This window comes from Eubalaena glacialis, chromosome 9 (assembly GCF_028564815.1).
Source record: "Eubalaena glacialis isolate mEubGla1 chromosome 9, mEubGla1.1.hap2.+ XY, whole genome shotgun sequence".
NCBI lineage: Eukaryota > Metazoa > Chordata > Mammalia > Artiodactyla > Balaenidae > Eubalaena > Eubalaena glacialis.
In genome coordinates, this window is record NC_083724.1 from 82,277,338 (window position 1) to 82,296,257 (window position 18,920).

At 41.9% G+C, this 18,920-nt stretch overlaps 1 protein-coding gene and 1 non-coding gene across 10 annotated transcripts in view; both read right to left on the reverse strand.

Moving 5' to 3' along the window:
* Positions 1 to 18,920, reverse strand: part of UBAP2 (ubiquitin associated protein 2) — a 124,020-nt gene that overhangs the window by 11,035 nt on the left and 94,065 nt on the right. For 7 of the 9 annotated variants that reach the window (XM_061200505.1, XM_061200501.1, XM_061200503.1 and 4 more), the window contains 6 exons: positions 15,127 to 15,340; positions 11,846 to 12,123; positions 9,879 to 10,048; positions 5,784 to 5,997; positions 2,630 to 2,669; positions 313 to 496 (listed from right to left, as the gene is read on the reverse strand). In XM_061200505.1, the coding sequence (XP_061056488.1) occupies positions 313 to 496; positions 2,630 to 2,669; positions 5,784 to 5,997; positions 9,879 to 10,048; positions 11,846 to 12,123; positions 15,127 to 15,340 (1,100 nt within the window). The remainder of the gene's footprint in view (positions 1 to 312; positions 497 to 2,629; positions 2,670 to 5,783; positions 5,998 to 9,878; positions 10,049 to 11,845; positions 12,124 to 15,126; positions 15,341 to 18,920) is intronic. The other 2 variants (XM_061200504.1, XM_061200500.1) reach the window with 1 other exon arrangement.
* LOC133098464 (small nucleolar RNA SNORD121A) lies at positions 1,143 to 1,224 on the reverse strand. The gene has a single exon (XR_009702166.1). It is a non-coding gene; the product is annotated as a small nucleolar RNA SNORD121A (small nucleolar RNA).

Below are 18,920 nucleotides of genomic sequence, written 5' to 3' on the forward strand. Positions count from 1 at the left end.
CCAGAATGCAGAGGAGGGACAAGGTTCGGGGCACCCTCCTGAGGGCTGAAGAAGAGTAGCAGTGACCCTTGGACCCACCCCATTCCCAGGGGACCCAGGGCTCTGTGACAGCAGGGGCATTACAGGCCAGCAAGGCTTTCACGCTCAGCGCCTGTGAGACGCTACCCAGCCACCTACGCTGAGGCCTTACTGCAAAAGGCCAGGACGTCGTGCAGGGAGCAACAGTGGGTTCTGCTCATGGGAACAGCCATCTAGAAGGGCTCCAGGACTTCGCTGTGTGCCTCGGACTCTCGGCCCATATTTTCCACATACCTGCTAAGCTGAGAGAGGGGGCTGCTGGACAGGTCACCAGGCTGGGACAAGGAGGGCAGAGCGGCAGTGTTCTGGGGTGCAGAGGGCAGAAGCGGAGTGCAGGAGGTGGTGCTGGGCAGGGAGCCCACGGATGGGAGGGCGGAGGGAGGGTCTGTGGTCTTTGGAGCTGGAACAGATGAAGGAGCTGTAAGAAACAGATCTGTTTAGCGCCAGAACCAACCGTGAGTATCAGAAATATGCTCAATGTTTTGTGACACGTCAGGCTCAGTTGAGACACATACAAAGTTACACCCCTGGGGAAAATGCGCAAGCATGCCGCAGGCAGGCCCTTCTCTGTCTGCTGCGACTACGGAGAGGACTGTCAGAACACAGGCCCCAGGCGAGGAGGGAAATGACATCTTTACCAGCGTACATGGCCCCTCTGGGGTGAGCATGCCCCTCCCAACTAAAGGGACCCGACCCTGAGCCACACCCAGAAGGCAAAGAGGCTCTAAGATTGATAAATACAGTTACAGCACGAGCACAGCAAGGGACAGTGAAAATCTGGTAGGCGAAACCACCCAGGGGTTAGGTCTGCTTCTATCAAATCAGGCTGACTTTGTGAAAGGTCATAGACAGTTTAGGGCAGGAAGGGGTTGAGAGCCCAGGGTACATATACTGTGGAGAGCTACACAGGCCTAAAATCTGCAGAAGACACCCCTGCTGTCCACACCTACTTTCAAAAGCGCAGTGAGCACTTCCTTCGCATGTGCTTGAACAGAACAGACCTCAGAGCACACAAACGCACGTGTTAGGCTTTCAGAAGAGCATGAATGCGATCAATCCTAGCTGCAGAAAAGACTCAGTTTTAGTGCCATCCACACATACAACTCAGATATGTGCTTGGAAATAAAGCATCATTGTCTTTTCCAGTTAGGAGGAGGCAGCACCTTTCCTCAGGAGGCCCTGGGAGTCCAGGGGACACACACTAGTCTCTAAATGGAGGACAGCTCGAAAACCAGAACAGGCAGCAACAGGGCAACACAGCACAGTCAGTTCTTAAGAGTGGTCTTCACACCCCTGAGGCTTGCTTTTTACTGACAGTCCTTCCCAAATGACACCTGTTCTTACAGAAACTAGATAAACACACCATAGATTTCCCTGGCCCCAAACTCACCTCCCTGAGTGTCGGATCACATTAATGACAGGTTCACAGAAAGCCTCTCAAAGAATGTGTGTTTGTATGAATGTGAGTGTGTGTGTGTGTGTGTGTGTGTGTGACAGAGAGAAAGAGAGAGAGAGAGAGAGAGAGAGAGAGAGAGAGACGGTTGGAGAAGAGAGCACAGGAGATAAAAACCTATCTAAAACGTGCACTATGTTTTACGGACATTTCACATCTCATTATCTCACTTAAAATCTCCAGTACACCTCTATGTGCTCTCGACCCCATGCCTGGACAAAAGAAACTTCCCACCACGGCTTGTGGAATTCACATTTCCTGTGACATCCAATGTTCTCAGAGCTAACCATGTTATCTGTTGCTCTGGCGGCCCAGAAACACCAAACCCAACTCTGGGTAAATCACATGTGTCATTTCAATTCCAAGTGAGGCCCACTCCTGGTCTGGCAAAATCCCACGGCCACTGTCCAAAAATTCCTAAATAAAGAGGGTCTTTTTTACTTCCATACCGATAGTGGATACCCATTTGCTTTACTGAAGGATGAATGAAAATCAGTTTCATTTTAGATTATGATCATAACCATAGATAAATTAGCTAGGAACAAAGGAAACAACTAACGGGGATTTACCTACACTATCTCCGGTGATCACTGAGCTGTGCTGGATGTGGAGGGCCCCCTCCTTTTCTCCCAAGTGTTTATAGTGAGCAACATTTTATCTCTCTTCCTCACAATGTCTTTCCTGAACTAGCATGCCAATTTCTGCTTTAAATGTCTTTCACATTATTGAAGTGAGAGCCCTCTGAGCATCCTGGAACCTGGGCCTCTGAGCAAAGCATCTTTTAAATCCAGCCTACACTCTACACTTGGGGGTGCAGTCTGACAAGGGCAGAATAATACAATACCTCCTTCTTGCTGTGGATATAACATTTCTAATAATACCATCAGCTACCACCTGGTCATGGGGAATCTCTAGCTAAACTCTAAACCCAAAGAAATGATGCCAAAGATGGATCAGACATAGCTCTCAGAAAAAATGTAAAAGGACTATTTTTGCAGAATTAGCCATTGGCCAATCGTTTTCCCATCACATCAGCTACGCTTTTTCTGTCTGTGGTTTCCACCAGCCACGACAAGAATAGTTAGCTCATATACTTACTGTCTACTGTCTGCTGACTTCGACTACCACCATGTCCATTCTATAAGAAAGAGAAAAGAAAGTAAGTAAACCCGCAAAATCAAATGACAACCTAGATGACTTTCTATTGGGATTTAGCCACAAACATATGAAGCATTATGAATTAAGCAAAGAACTATGGCCTATTTTGTTTTGTTTCTTAATAAAAGGAGAGGCAATACAACAAATTCTTAATAAATCTCAACAAGTTGACTTTTTTTTAAAACAAACTGGGTATTTAAGGAAGTAACAAGGATAAAACATAAGACCAAAAGCACAGGAAGCAATGAAACAGTCCTAAAAATTATTAAGCCGTAGGAAGGACTTAGGAATTCTCATTATATTGAAATCACCACAAGCCTTTCTGTCTCAAGCACATTCTGTGTCCTGAGTACCCCCCATACAAGAAAGAAAATGTTTCCAAATTATAACAGAGATAACTTTCATACAAGGAATTATCATATTTTATATTATTAACAAAATGGTTCTCAGAGAAAGACGTTACTTTGAAACACGTTTTTTTCTGAACTGGGTGGGGAAAGAGTGAGTTAGGACTGTGTGGTAGTCAGTCCCAAAAAGAACAGAATCTGAAAACAACTGGTTTAAGTTAACCATAAAGCACTTCACTGACACCTTCTCACAGAAGGAGGCATCCTCACAAGGAAAACTTTACTTCCACAGACTGGGTGGGGAGACCCGGCAAAGAGTGATTGACAGTGGAACCTACAGGGCTCAGACACTGGTCCTGGATGGGAGAAGGAAGCTGAGGAAATGACCTTCTCACAAATGTCAAAACTACTAAAGAAAAAGACAAACCTTATAGCTTTTGACTCTGCCTTAACCAAAATCCAGTACAATTTCTGCTCATAAAATCTTATTTACAACACATTTTAGTCTTAAAACAATGACATTATTTACAAGAAATGTAGACAATAAAACAGAACTGCTAGGGAAAAACAAATCAAGAGTTAAAAGACTAAAGTCAGAGAAAGGGAAACACCAATATACAAAGATAGGTGGAGAGCAATCAAAGTTCTACTCTTTTGACTCCCTCTCACCAGGGGTTCACTATTCAGTAAATACATACACATGACATCAAGCGTGTGCAGCCAAGACAGCACAAACCCTGACATACAAAGTCTTCTCAAAACTACACCAGACAAAATAAAAAGAAAAGGGGAACGAAACAGCCGCCATCATACCTTAGGAACACTTCATCCCACCTAGAAAATCATTTTTTTAATTTATTTGGCTGTGCCGGGTCTTAGTTGTGGGCATGCGGTATCTTAGTTGCAAGCATGTGGGATCTAGTTCCCTGACCAGGGATTGAACCCGGGCCCCCTACATTGGCCGTGTGGAGTCTTAGCCACTGGACCACCAGGGAAGTCCCCAGAAAACCATTTTTAAATACAAACAATGGAACAACAAGGTCCTACTGTATAGCACAAGGAACTATATTCAATATCTTGTATATTCTCATAGCAGTGGCTTCTATTGTTGTGGAGCACGGGCTCTAGGCGCACGTGGGCTTCAGAAGCTGTGGCACGCAGGCTCAGTAGTTGTGGCTCGTGGGCTCTAGAGTGCAGGCTCAGTAGTTGTGGCGCACGGGCTTAGCTGCTCTGCGGCATGTGGGATCTTCCCGAACCAGGGCTCGAACCCGTGTCCCCTGCGTTGGCAGGCGGATTCTTAACCACTGCACCACCAGGGAAGCCCGGGAACAGAATATTCTGCAATAATGGAAATACTGTCTGTGTGTGCTTGGTCTTATATTGTAGTGACTAACCATATCTAGACAGTGAGCATTAAAATGTGGTGTGTCTGAGAAACAACTTTTAATTGTGTATTTAATTTAAATAAACTGTTACATGTGGCTAGTGGCTGCCATGTTGGAAATCACAAAAATAAACTTCTTAAAGAAGATGTATGAAGAATACACGGCTTTTTAAAAATATGTAAACCAAGAAAGGCAAATACAGGTGGAAAATGAGAGCAACAAAATTTTGTACAGTAGAAAGCAGATGCCAGAGAGTAACTCTGACTTAGCTGACCCGGTAAAGCCAAATCGTAAGCAACTAGTAGGGAAAACCAGAAAACCACTCAACTTACATCAAAGAACCACACCAAGCAACTCAGTACTTATATATATCACATAACTTTGGAAGTGGGTGTGGAGGTAGGGCTAAAAATAGGAGAAATGTTTTAAACTCTGTACAGCAGGGTGAATGCCCCCTTCCACCTTCTCCCACAGGCTCTAAACTTCATCAAGAGGGTAACACACGGCAAGGAGTACTATAAAAAAAACACAGATTAAGTCAATGCAGACAAAACAAATTATTCCAACGGCAGCCTTCTATCTGCACTAGGCTCTTAAGACACTAACAGACAGGTACAGGCCCTACAGGGAAGAGACTAGAAGAACAGTCCCTGGAGAATCCAAACAAACTCAACAGAAAAGGCCCACAGGGGCTGATGAAGGAACTCCCCACCCCTAGAGAAATGGCCACCCACACTGTCCCTCATGAAAGCCCACATCCAACAACCTACCGCCACAAGCAGTTAACCTTTTAGTGTCAAATGGGCGGCCTGGAATCACCAGACATTTGAGGAAAACACCTAACATGAAAGATGGAAAAGGAAGGGAGGAAAAAACTCTTAAGTTGATACGTATAAATATTTCCTCAGAATCTTAGAAGGAAACCTAAGAAAAGACAACGTACCCAAATTTCTGCTATGCCAATTCAATTGTTTTTATTATTTTCATGTTCTCATCCACTCTTTAAAGTAGCTCTCGCTGTAATGCTTGAATGTCTTTGCCTTACAGGAAAGTGAAATATTACAGACTATAGTCCCCGCCTACCCCATCCAAGCCACTCTGAACAACTCAGGGTATATATATCCTTACACTATCCTTATACCAAGTGTCTGGGTCCATTCACACAGTCCTTGTGCAAGGGTGCTTGAAACACAGGTTTCAAACGAGATGGCCACTAATGGCAAATCCAACAAACTATACGGATTCTACTTAAAAGGTTAACCATTTCTAAAAGGAAATCGTAGCCAAAAAGCTTGATTTCCCAACTACACACTGAGCTCCAAATAGGATTTCCTATGAGGAGAAACCGGAAACACCACTAACCGTGATGGTTCCTGGAGCTGACTCCGATGGACTCACAGAGCTTTGGTATGCGCTCCTGTCGTGCACAGAACTCTGGTCATAGGAGGAAGACGTTGTTACGGGACTAGTGGAGCTCAGCGATGAGCTGGTCAGACTGGAGGAGGTAATGACTGAAGTTGTGTGGGTGGAGTTCTGCACTGCACTGGTCACTGCTAGGGAGGTATTCAAAGAGTCACTACAAAGAATAAAAGACATGAGACATAAATTTGTGTCACTTTACAGGTTTTCATGAAGTAGAGTGATTTCATCTCTTTATTGTCATATTCTAAATTAAATAAACATATCTGTAACTACAAATTTACACTACTGCATTATTTATTTATTTGTGTATTTTTCTCGTGCAGGATCCAATCCAGGATCATCTGCATTACTTTTTATTTTTTGGTAACATCTTTATTGGAGTATAATTGCTTTACAATGGTGGTGTGTTAGTTTCTCCTGTGTAACAAAGTGAATCAGCTATACATATACACATATATCCCCACATCTCCTCCCTCTTGCATTTCCCTCCCACCCTCCCTATCCCACCCCTCTCGGTGATCACAAAGCACCGAGCTGATCATCCTGTGCTATGTGGCTGCTTCCCACTAGCTATCTGTTTTACGTTTGGTAGTGTATATATGTCCATGCCACTCTCTCACTTCATCCCAGCTTCTTACCTGTCCCCCTCCCCGGGTCCTCAAGTCCATTCTCTACATCTGTGTCTTTATTCCTGTCCTGCCCCTCGGTTCTGAAGAACGTTTGTAGATTTTTTGATGATGGCCATTCTGATCAGTGTGAAGTGATACGTCATTGTGGTTTTGATTTGCACTTCTCTAATGATTAGTGATGTTGAGCATCCTTTCATGTGTTTGTTGGCAATCTGTATATCTTCTTTGGAGAAATGTCTATTTAGGTCTTCCACCCATTTTTGGATTGGGTTGTTTGTTTTTTTGACATTGAGCTGCATGAGCTGCTTGTATATTTTGGAGATTAATCCTTTGTCAGTTGCTTCGTTTGCGAATATTTTCTCCCATTCTGAGGGTTGTCTTTTCGTCTTGTTTATGGTTTCCTTTGTTGTGCAAAAGCTTTTAAGTTTCATTAGGTCCCATGTGTTTATTTTTATTTCCATTTCTCTAGGAGGTGGGTCAAAAAGGATCTTGCTGTGATTTATGTCCGAGTGTTCTGCCTATGTTTTCCTGTAAGAGTTTTATAGTGTCTGGCCTTACATTTAGGTCTTTAAACCATTTTGAGTTTATTTTTGTGTATGGTGTTAGGGAGTGTTCTAATTTCATCCTTTTACATGTAGCTGTCCAGTTTTCCCAGCACCGCTTATTGAAGGGGCTGTCTTTTCTCCATTGTATATTCTTGCCTCCTTTGTCAAAGATAAGGTGACCATATGTGCGTGGGTTTATCTCTGGGCTTTCTACCCTGTTCCACTGATCTATATTTCTAATTTTGTGCCAGTACCATACTGTCTTCATTACTGTAGATTTGTAGTATAGTCTAAAGTCAGGGAGCCTGATTCCTCCAGGTCCGTTTTTCCTTCTCAAGATTGCTTTGGGGGGCTTCCCTGGTGGCACAGTGGTTGGGAATCCGCCTGTCAATGAAGGCGACATGGGTTCGAGCCCTGGTCCGGGAAGATCCCACATGCCGCAGAGCAACTAAGCCTGTGCACCAGAACTACTGAGCCTGCGCTCTAAAGCCCGCGAGCCACAACTACTGAGCCCACATGCCACAACTACTGAAGCCTGCACGCCTAGAGCCCGTGCTCTGCGACAGGAGAGGCCGCCGCAATGAGAAGCCTGTGCATTGCAATGAAGAGTAGCCCCCATTCATCGCAACTAGAGAAAGCCCGCACGCAGGAACGAAGACCCAATGCAGCCAAAAATAAATTAATAAATTTATTTAAAAAAAAAAAAAAGATTGCTTTGGCTATTCAGGGTCTTTTGCATTTCCATAAACATTGTAAAATTTTTTGTTCTAGTTCTATGAAAAATGCCATTGGTAGCTTGATAGGGATTGCATTGAATCTGTAAGATTGCTTTGGGTAGTACAGTCATTTTCACAATGTTGATTCTTCTAATCCAAGAACATGGTATATCTCTCCATCTGTTTGTATCGTCTTTAATTTCTTTCATCATTATCTTATAGTTTTCTGCATACAGGTCTTTTGTCTCCTCAGGAAGGTTTATTCCTAGGTATTTTATTCTTTTTGTTGCAATGGTAAATGGGGTTGTTTCCTTAATTTCTCTTCCACATTTTTCATCGTTAGTGTATAGGAACGCGAGAGATTTCTGTGCATTAATTTTGTATCCTGTTACTTTACCAAATTCATTGATTAGCTCTAGTAGTTTTCTGGTGGCATCTTTAGGATTCTCAGATGTAGTATCGTGTCATCTGCAAACAGTGACAGTTTTACTTCTTCTTTTCTGATTTGGAATCCTTTTATTTCTTTTTCTTCTCTGACTGCTGTGACTAAAACTTCCAAAACTATGTTGAATAAAAGTAGTGAGAGTGGGCAACCTTGTCTTGTTCCTGATCTTAGAGGATATGGTTTCAGTTTTTCACCATTGAGAACGATGTTGGCTGTAGGTTTGTCATATATGGCCTTTATTATGTTGAGGTAGGTTCCCTCTATGCCCACTTTCTGGACAGTTTTTATCATAAATGGGTGTTGAATTTTGTCAAAAGCTTTTTCTGCATCTATTGAGATGATCATATGGTTTTTATCCTTCAATTTGTTAATATGGTGTATCACAGTGATTGATTTGCATATACTGAAGAATCCCTGCATTCCTAGGATAAACCCCACCTGATCATGGTGTATGATCCTTTTAATGTGCTATTGGATTCTGTTTGCTGGTATTTTGTTGAGGATTTTTGCAGCTATGTTCATCAGTGATATTGGTCTGTAGTTTTCTTTTTTTGTGACATCTTTGTCTGGTTTTGGTATCAGGGTGATGGTGGCCTTATAGAATGAGTTTGGGAGTGTCCCTCCCTCTGCTATATTTTGGAAGAGTTTGAGAAGGTTAGGTGTTAGCTCTTCTCTAAATGTTTGATAGAATTCACCTGTGAAGCCATCTGGTCCTGTGCTTTTGTTTGTTGGAAGATTTTTAATCACAGTTACTACTGCATTATTTAAATGATGCAACTGAAGATTCAAAAGAACCACCCCTCCCCCCCTCCCAAATTAGACCCACCTAATTTAATTGACAGGCAGGGTGACATCTTTAAGAATCCTTAAGAATCTTTAAGGAATCCAGATATTGTGAGTCCATCCTTAGAAAAGGGAACTCAAGCAATTATCATATTTTGGTTCTAGAAAGTAAAATATTTAATAAAATAGAATCTAAAATCTGGGATTCTCTATTTATAAAATATTCCACTGAAAGAAAGTAAGTGTTGACAAAGATGTATAGAAACTGCATCCCTCATAGACTACTGGTAGGAATGTAAATGCTGCAGCCTCTGTGGGATAAGTTTGACAGTTCCTCAAGTGGTTAAATATGAGAGTTACCATATGATCCAGCAATTCCTAGGTATATATCCAAAAGAAATGAAAGCACACAAAATTTTTAACTGAATTTTCATAGCAGCATGATTTATAATAGCCAAAGAGTGGATGCAACCAAATGTCCATAAACTAATGAATGAATAAACAAAATGTGATGTATCTGCAAAATGAAATATTATTTGGAAACAAAATGCATACACAGTATAACATGGATGACCCTTGAAAACACTAGGCTAAGTGAAAGAAGTCAGATACAAAAGGCCACTTATTGCATTTTTCTAGTTATGTGCAGTGTCCAGAACAGGCAAATTCAGAGACAGATTACTGGTTTCCAGGGGATGGGGGAGGGGGGAAATTGGGAGTGACTGCTAACAGGCACAGGATTTCTTTCCAGGGTGATGGAAGAAATGTTCTGTAATTAGATACTGGTGATGACAGCACAAACCCATCACTACAGGGTGTCTTTTCTCCACCAGGTGATTTCTTAGGCTCTATTTTGTTTTACTTTGCAAAGGACTTAATTCAGTCAGAACCGGAGAGAGAAGAGGGAAGTTATATACCTTAAAGATTTCGGATACAAGCTAATGGGAATCTGGCTACTATTTTCACTGCTTGCAGCTGATCCAAATTCAGAGAGAGATGGTTCTGATCCAAATTCCAAGGCGCCAAACTGGACATTTAATCCTGTGACATCTGCTGAACCAGGCATTTCCACTGCAGAAGCTGGGATCTGAAAAAGCAAAACCATGATGTCAGCCACAGAGGTCAGAGATTCCAAGTTCCAAAGGCCTACAAAGCTAACAAGCACTGGGTTCCCAGGGCACTGTGGGCAGGCCTGAGGAACAAGGAGTGAAAGGCTGAAAGGAAGGAAAAAGGAAGATGATTTTTTTTTTTAAAGAGAGAGAAAGGAACAGAGCAAAGAAAAATTAAAAAGTTAACAGCTATATGTAAAAGAATGAAGTTAGAACACTCCCTAACACCATACACAAAAATAAACTCAAAATGGATTAGAGACCTAAATGTAAGACTGGACACTATAAAACTCTTAGAGGAAAACATCGGAAGAACACTCTGCCATAAATCACAGCAAGATCTTTTTTGATCCACCTCCTACAGTAATGGAAATAAAAGCAAAAATAAACAAATGGGACCTAATGAAACTTCAAAGCTTTTGCACAGCAAAGGAAACCATAAACAAGACGAAAAGACAACCCTCAGAATGGGAGAAAATATTTGCAAACGAATCAACGGACAAAGGATTAATCTCCAAAATATATAAACAGCTCATTCAGCTCAATATTAAAGAAACAAACAACCCAATCCAAAAATGGGCAGAAGATCTAAACAGACATTTCTCCAAAGAAGACATACAGACGGCCACGAAGCACATGAAAAGATGCTCAACATCACTAATTATTAGAGAAATGCAAATCAAAACTACAATGAGGTATCACCTCACACCAGTTAGAATGGGCATCATCAGAAAATCTACAAACAACAAATGCTGGAGAGGGTGTGGAGAAAAGGGAACCCTCTTGCATTGTTGGTGGGAATGTAAATTGATACAGCCACTATGGAGAACAGTATGGAGGTTCCTTAAAAAACTAAAAATAGAATTACCATATGACCCAGCAATCCCACTACTGGGCATATACCCTGAGAAAACCGTAATTCAAAAAGACACATGCACCCCAATGTTCATTGCAGCACTATTTACAATAGCCAGGTCATGGAAGCAACCTAAATGCCCATCGACAGATGAATGGATAAAGAAGTTGTGGTACATATATACAATGGAATATTACTCAGCCATAAAAAGGAACGAAATTGAGTCATTTGGTGAGACGTGGATGGATCTAGAGACTGTCATACAGAGTGAAGTAAGTCAGCAAGAGAAAAACAAATATCATATATTAACGCATGTATGTGAAACCTAGAAAAATGGTACAGATGAACCGGGTTGCAGGGCAGAAGTTGAGACACAGATATAGAGAACAAACGTATGGACACCAAGGGGGGGAAATTGTGGTGGGGTGGGGATGGTGGTGTGCTGAATTGGGCGATTGGGATTGACATGTATAGAGTGATGTGTATAAAATTGGTGACTGATTTAAAAAAAAAAAAAAAAGTTAACAGGAGAATGGTCAGTGCCACCAACTGCTTCTTTGAGCAAAGAGAGGGGGGAGGATTGTGGTGAAGGATGAGTGAAGAAGAGGGGCCTCTAATGAAAGCATTACCTGGTCAACGAACCACTCGTCCTCTGTCTACAGAACACAGCTAAATATGTAAGAACAGCAGGTCCTCTGAGTTAAATACACAAGACCATCAGATTTCCTGAGCCAGACCTGTAATTTGAATGGACAGTCCCTGTCTCTTAGCACAAACCCATTCCCTCTGTATTAGCCCAGTTGCTCAGAAATGACCGAGTCCTCATAAAGCAGCAAACTATGTACTTGAAACTACCACAGGAACTAAGTGTCAAAATACGTCCATCTTTGGGACCGTGACTTCACGCCGGAAGACCCACCTTAGAAGCTGGAGGTATTCGCCGCTTAGGGAGTTTGATGTGTTTAGGCTGTGGCTGGTGAGCAGACATGGCGATGTTTTCGACAGTCACGCTGGGAAGCTGCAGAAGTTTGTTCACAGTGGAGGTACTGCTGTCTTTGGGTGCTGACTCTCGGAGTTTCACCTGGGAAGGAAAGGACTCCAACCCAGGAGGAGGAACAGTGACTGCCTGAGTCTGCTGCTGCTGTCGTTGGCTCAGTTGGCTAAGAACAGGGGATGGCTCAGGCTGAGATTTGAAGTCTAAGAAGGCGGGGGGGGTGGGGGTGGAGGGCAACAATCAATCATTTAGGCACATGAGCTCACAGCTCCCTCTTCCACCATCACTGATGCTGAAGGGTTGCTGTCATCACTAGTTTCTCCCAACTGTCTTCTAGCTGAATCCCAAACGCGGTGCGTGCGTGTGTCTATAATGTTTAGCAACTGGTATATGATAGATTGAAAAGAACACCTGAATGGGTTCGTAGCTAATGTCTTATGCAGAGAGGAGATTCAGTTTATGCCAAAGCATATGGGGTGGGGAATAGGTATCTTGTATTAACTTCTGAAAACTATTTTATTGATTTTTTTTCAGTAAGTAACATGTGTGATATTACACAATCTAAAAGGTACAAAAATACATATGAATGTGATATGAATACAAATCACCCTTCCACCCCATCCTCAAATTTGATCCACAGAAGCAGACACAGTACCCAGTTTCTTGAATATCTTCAGATATACTGTTTCAGTATATATACATAGAGACACACACACACACACACACACACACACATCTTGCTTCCTCGCAAACCATTTAGTTTTCAGAGACTGTTCCACATTAATGTATAAAGAGCTACTTCATTTTTATGATTACAAAGTAATCCATCGTACATAGGTATTGATTTTTAAAACCAGTACTATATTAATAAACTTTTAGGTTTTCCAATCTCTTGCTACGAAAAACAATGCTGCAATGAATATATTTTTACGTAAGACATTTTGGTCAAGAGCAAGTATATCTGTAGGATCAATTGCTAAAATACAGTTGCTGGTTCAAAGAGTGACTATATTTTAAATTTTGACAAACACTTCAAAATTCCTATCCATAGACAGAACACAAACTTTTTAACATACTGTAAAACCACACTTTTATCCTTCCTAGTTCGATTGGTGGAAAAATGGCAGAAAAGACACAAATTAAAATGATATAAGTTTCGGGACTTCCCTGGTGGCTCAGTGGTTAAGAATCCACCTGCCAGTGCAGGGGACATGGGTTCGAGCCCTGGTCCGGGAAGAACCCACATGCCGCGGAGCAACTAAGCCTGTGCGCCACAACTACTGAGCCCGCGTGCCTAGAGCCCGTGCTCCGCAACAAGAGAAGCCACCGCAATGAGAAGCCCGTGCACCACAACAAAGAGCAGCCCCCACTCACCGCAACTAGAGAAAGCCCGCACACAGCAATGAAGACCCAAAACAGCCAAAAATAAATAAATTTTTTAAAAAAATGATATAAGTTTGGCTGAAAATCATTGCATACACTTAAGTTTTCTTTGCCTATGAACTCTGTCCATACCCTCTCTTGACCATTTTTTTACTTCGTTGTTGGTCTCCTTGATTTTTAGTTAGTTTTTATATTAAGGAAGTTAGCCCTTTGCCTATGATACGAATTTTTTTTCCACAGGTTGTCTCCCTTTTCATTTGGTTATGGTGTTTTCTATCATACCTAGAAAGGTCTACCTCACACACAGTATATCAAAATCTTCCCATGTTTTTCTCTATTATTGTTCTAGATTCATTATTTATGTTTGGGTATTTCATTCATTTGGCACTTTGCTGAAGAGTGGGAGTTAGGGATCCAACTTCCATTTTCCAACCAGTTACCAAACAGAAATAAACCATCTTTCCACCATTGAGTTGAAATGCTACCTCTGTCATATAGGATAGAGGTTGGCGATCCTTTTCTGTAAAGGACCAGACAGTAAATATTTTAGGTTCTGAAGGCCATCTGTTAGCAAATTCTCAACTCTGCCTTTGTAGATTCAAAGTAGTTATAGGAAAAACATAAATGAATGGCTGTGGCTCTGTTCCTATAAAAGTGTACTTACACAAACAGGTGGCAAATCCAGTTGAAGGTTTGCCATCCCATGACTTAGTATATTTCCATCATAGATGAATCTATTTTTGGCTTGATATTAGAGGCATGCACAAAAAAGACAGGCTTTTAAAGAATATGGGAATAGCACGCTCAAATCTAAAAACTCACACCACTCATCTGTTAAGTGTGCAGAAAAAAGTTAACATACATAGGAGGCCTATAGCTGCCATCAGAAATGCCAGCTTGCAGATGGGCTCTCAGCTTCTGTCTGGGAACAGGGAATTTTGGTATGTTCTAGACAAAGGATGCCTACACTCTAACTGATAAAAGGGATTCTCTACGCCTCAATTATTTGTACAATTTGGTTTATGTTGAATACTTGCTTTCCTTCTGGGATTCTACAATTTTGGTTTGTACTAGGTAGAGGGTGCCCATGTAACCAGTCCCCCAGTAAAAACCTTGGGCACTGAATCTTTAGTGAATTTCTTGGTAGACATGACTTCAAACCTAGAGTAGTCTCAGGTACTTCCATAACAGTAAACCATTTCATTCAGCAGAGAAATGTGCTTCCATGTCTCTCAGTACACCCTAAACATAAACCAGACAGCTGACCCATGGTTAAAGTAACCGCCTGCTATTGTGGCATGTGTGTGTTGGTGGGAAATGGTGGTTTAATGTCACAAAGTCTATGGGAGTACAGCTTAGAAAACATCCAACTTACACATGATGCCTTTAAATTATAAACCACAGACATTAAGGCTGGACCAAATCATGGTGGATACACACATGTGTTAGAATCAGAAAGCAACCAGAGGATGTGATTTAAAGTGTTGTCCACATTCCACCTTCTTATTCCAATAAAGCTCAAAAAATCTGTCTAGGCATTTATTCAAAGTGTTGTTTCCTTATATTTGCATGACTATTCCCATGCTTTTGCACATCTCTTCAAGGTATGTACTTACTACTACTACTAATATTAACAAATAAATGCAGGTATTTATACAATGCCAAGCTGACTGATTTAACTCAGCAACTCTGCAGAAGTTCTACTAAAAAAGAAATATGTCTGGTCAAATCCACATTAGTGTCCAAAAGTCAACCTGCTCTGCTAATGTTCGGCATGCCCTCACTAGGGGCAAACCACCACACTTACCAAAATGCACACTTACCAAAATGACTAAGGACTGAGGACTGGGATGCTGAGGGCTTGAGGTCCCAAGAAGAAGCGGTTGTGGGAGGACTTGTATTATTCTGCTGTGAACTTGGGGTGGTGGTAAACTGGCCCAAACTCGGAGCTTCCAACTGGTCCAAAATCTGGGAGCTGGTGATGTTTGCCACTTTGGAAGGTGCAAGCTCTCCAAATCCTGAACCAAGGACGGATGACTTTAAAGGGAAAGAAAAGCAAAAGTCCTCAGCAATACAGAATTTCTACAATAGGCTCTAAAACACGTCATGTATTTTCACAAGGATTTTAAAAATTATAACCTAAAACATTCTGAATTAGTAAAAATCATCTGAGTAAATACTACATGAAAACATTACTATGCAACAAGATCTGACTACATAAATCCAACAGTCCTTCCTGATTCTGATATCAGAGGTTAGAGGGGGGTTTCCCTGGTGGCGCAGTGGTTAAGAATCCGCCTGCCAATGCAGGGGACACAGGTTCAATCCCTGGTCCGGGAATATCCCACATGCTGCGGAGCAACTAAGCCTGTGAGCCACAACTACTGAGCCCACGTGCCACAACTACTGAAGCCCGTGCACCTAGAGCCCGTGCACTGCAACAAGAAAAGGCCACGCACCGCAACGAAGAGTAACCCCCACTCGCCGCTACTAGAGAAAGCCTGCGCGCAGCAACGAAGACCCAACGCAGCCAAAAATAAATAAATAAATAAATAAATAAAATTTTTTTAAAAAGAGGTTAGAGGGAAGGGGGATATTTTCCCTAGATTTTAAGAAATTGATTTTTATTTAAAAAGTGATGTCCCAAGTTCACAAACACAATACTACTTTTTTTAAAGTAAAGAGAAATACCATGAATAAAACGACAGAGACAAGCCTGAAAAACAAAATACAGTCTTTAACTTTTTTATGTTTTTAATAGGTTTAGCCACAGAGAGGTCAGCCATCAGGTCATCCTGCAAGATTAGATGCAGGTCGCAGTACTTACTTAAAAAGTTCGTCCAAAATCAGATATGAATTAAACAGATGATATCTGTGCATTGAGCAGATTCCCTGGACACTGCCGTGTTTATTTCAAGGTGTTTAGATGACTAACTACACCAAATACGCTCCCAATGAGAATGAAAGCCTATGACTAGACAACATACAGTGGCAGATCAACTGCATTTTTACTTATCACGATCATTCAGTTTCTGGAAAGGTAAGTCCTTTGTCAAAAATAACTTTCGGGGCTTCCCTGGTAGCGCAGTGGTTGAGAGTCTGCCTGCCAGTGCAGGGGACACGGGTTCGAGCCCTGGTCTGGGAAGATCCCACATGCCGCGGAGCGACTAAGCCTGTGCGCCACAACTACTGAGCCTGCGCGTCTGGAGCCTGTGCTCCGCAACAAGAGAGGCCGCGATAGTGAGAGGCCCGCACACCGCGATGAAGAGTGGCCCCCACTTGCCGCAACTGGGGAAAGCCCTTGCACAGAAACGAAGACCCAACACAGCAATCAATCAATCAATATATAAATAAAATTTAAAAAACAAAACAAAAAAAATAACTTTCCAGGGACTTCCCTGGCGTTCCAGTGGTTAAGATTCCGCGCTTCCACTGCAGGGGGGCACAGGTTCGATCCCTGGTTGGGGAACTAAGATCCCACATGCCGTGTAGTGTGGTCAATAAATAAATAAATAAACAAGCAAACATTAAAAATATTTTAATAAAAACCTTTCCATAACCATCTTAAAGGTTAAAAATAGAAATGATTTGCATTCCATCAAGAGGTCAGATCTAGAAAGCTGAATTATTTCTGCTATCAATTTCCAAAGGCATGGACTATCTATCCCAGTTGTTCTAAAGATATCCAAATTCTCCAAAACTTTAGGTTGTCGGCAATTACTGCACATCAAACACAGAATCTGCTTCTATTACAACAGTTGTGCTAACATTACTTATCACTACTCCTGATTCTGTGCTCATGTTGCCTGCTACACTACTCTTATGTTGCTATAAATCCACCAAAACCCAGCTCAAGCCTACTTGTTCAATAAAGGCTTCTTGGAGGTGGGGCGTCAGCGTCGGGCCCAGCGGCTGGAGGCCAGACTCACCACGCGCGCCGCTCTGTTTTGAAAGGGTAAGAAAAAGAAGAGGAAGAGAGAGAAACTACAGGAATCTACATCAGGTGATGAAAAGTGGATACTGTACAACAATGTGGAATGGAAGAGATCATGGGGCAAGCGAAATGAACACCAAAGGCCGGTCTTCATCCAAAGAAGGTGATGTTGTGTGTATGGTGGGATTGGAAGGGAGTCCTCTATTATGAGCTCCTTCTAACCAAACAATTAATTCCAACTAGTACTGCTCCTAATTAGACCAAGTGAAAGCAACACTCAACAAAAAGCATCCAGAATTAGTCAGTAGAAAACACATAATCTTCCATCAGGATAACTCAAGACCGCATGTTTCTTTGATGACCAGGCAAAAACTTACAGCTTGGCTGAGAAGTTCTGATTCATTGGCCATATTCACCAAGCATTGCACCTTCGGATTTCCATTTATTTCAGTCTTTACAAAATTCTCTTAATGGAAAAAATTTCAATTCCCTGGAAGACTGTAAAAGTCACCTGGAACAGTTCTTTGCTCAAAAAGGCAAAAAGTTTTGGAAAGATGGAATTATGAAGTTGCCTGAAAAATGGCAGAAGGTAGTGGAACAAAAGGGTGAATACGTTGTTCAATAAAGTTCTTGGTGAAAGTAAAAAAAAAAATAATAAAGGCTTCTTGGATGATGCTTCTATTCTTTCTCTCTTTTCTTACCTAATCTCTATCCTGTTTCAGCATTTAATCTTAACGCACTTTGTGTGTTTCACAACACGATGACATCACTGCATCAATGACTAGCACCTTGCTTTAGGTAACACTTAGCACAGGACTTTAATTCCACCTACGCACTTCAATCAATGGGGGCAGTTTACAAATGTGTCTATTGGTACACTTGTGCACATGCACTCACATATACATAAGCGCACACAAGTGCCCAACTCCCAAGCCCAAAGATTCTGACTGGTCTTGTGTAGAATCTGGTATAATTTTATTATTATTATCATTATTAATGTTACTAACTAAAGTTTTCCAATGATTATAAAAGTATAGTAGGGTTGGAACTTCCCTGGTAGTCCAGTGGTATAAGAATCCGCCTTCCAATGCAGGGGACGCTTAGTTCCTGGTTGGGGAACTAAGATCCCACATGCCGTGGGGCAACTAAGCCCGCGCGCTCTAGAGCTCACATGCCACAACTAGAGAGAAGCCCGCGCGCCGCAGTGTAAGATGCCTCATGCCGCAATGAAGATCCTGCGTGCCGCAGCCAAGACCCAATGCAGCCAAATAAATAAATAAATAAATATAAATAGTAAAAAAAAAAAAAGTATAGTAGGGTTGAGAACCACTGCTCTAATATGCTAAACAAACAATTCTTACTCCAGTTTCTCAAGATGTTGTCCACAACAAAAAGCAACATACCTGAGGGATGCTGTAAAAAACAGAAACAAAAACAGAAACTCAACTCACGTCTTATCTACGCTCTCAGTGGCCTATGATTCCAGCAAGTCAGCAAGGACATCACATCAGTATACCAGTGGCAGATGGAGGAAAGGAACTGGATGGCTCAATCAAACTTAGGGGTATTACTGGGCCCTCTCAAAACAGAGACAGCACCCTGCCTTGGGCCTGTCCGACCGACTTCAAGCACTGATACCCTCTCAAACACTATCAACAATGGCACTAAAAATGTCAAGTTCCC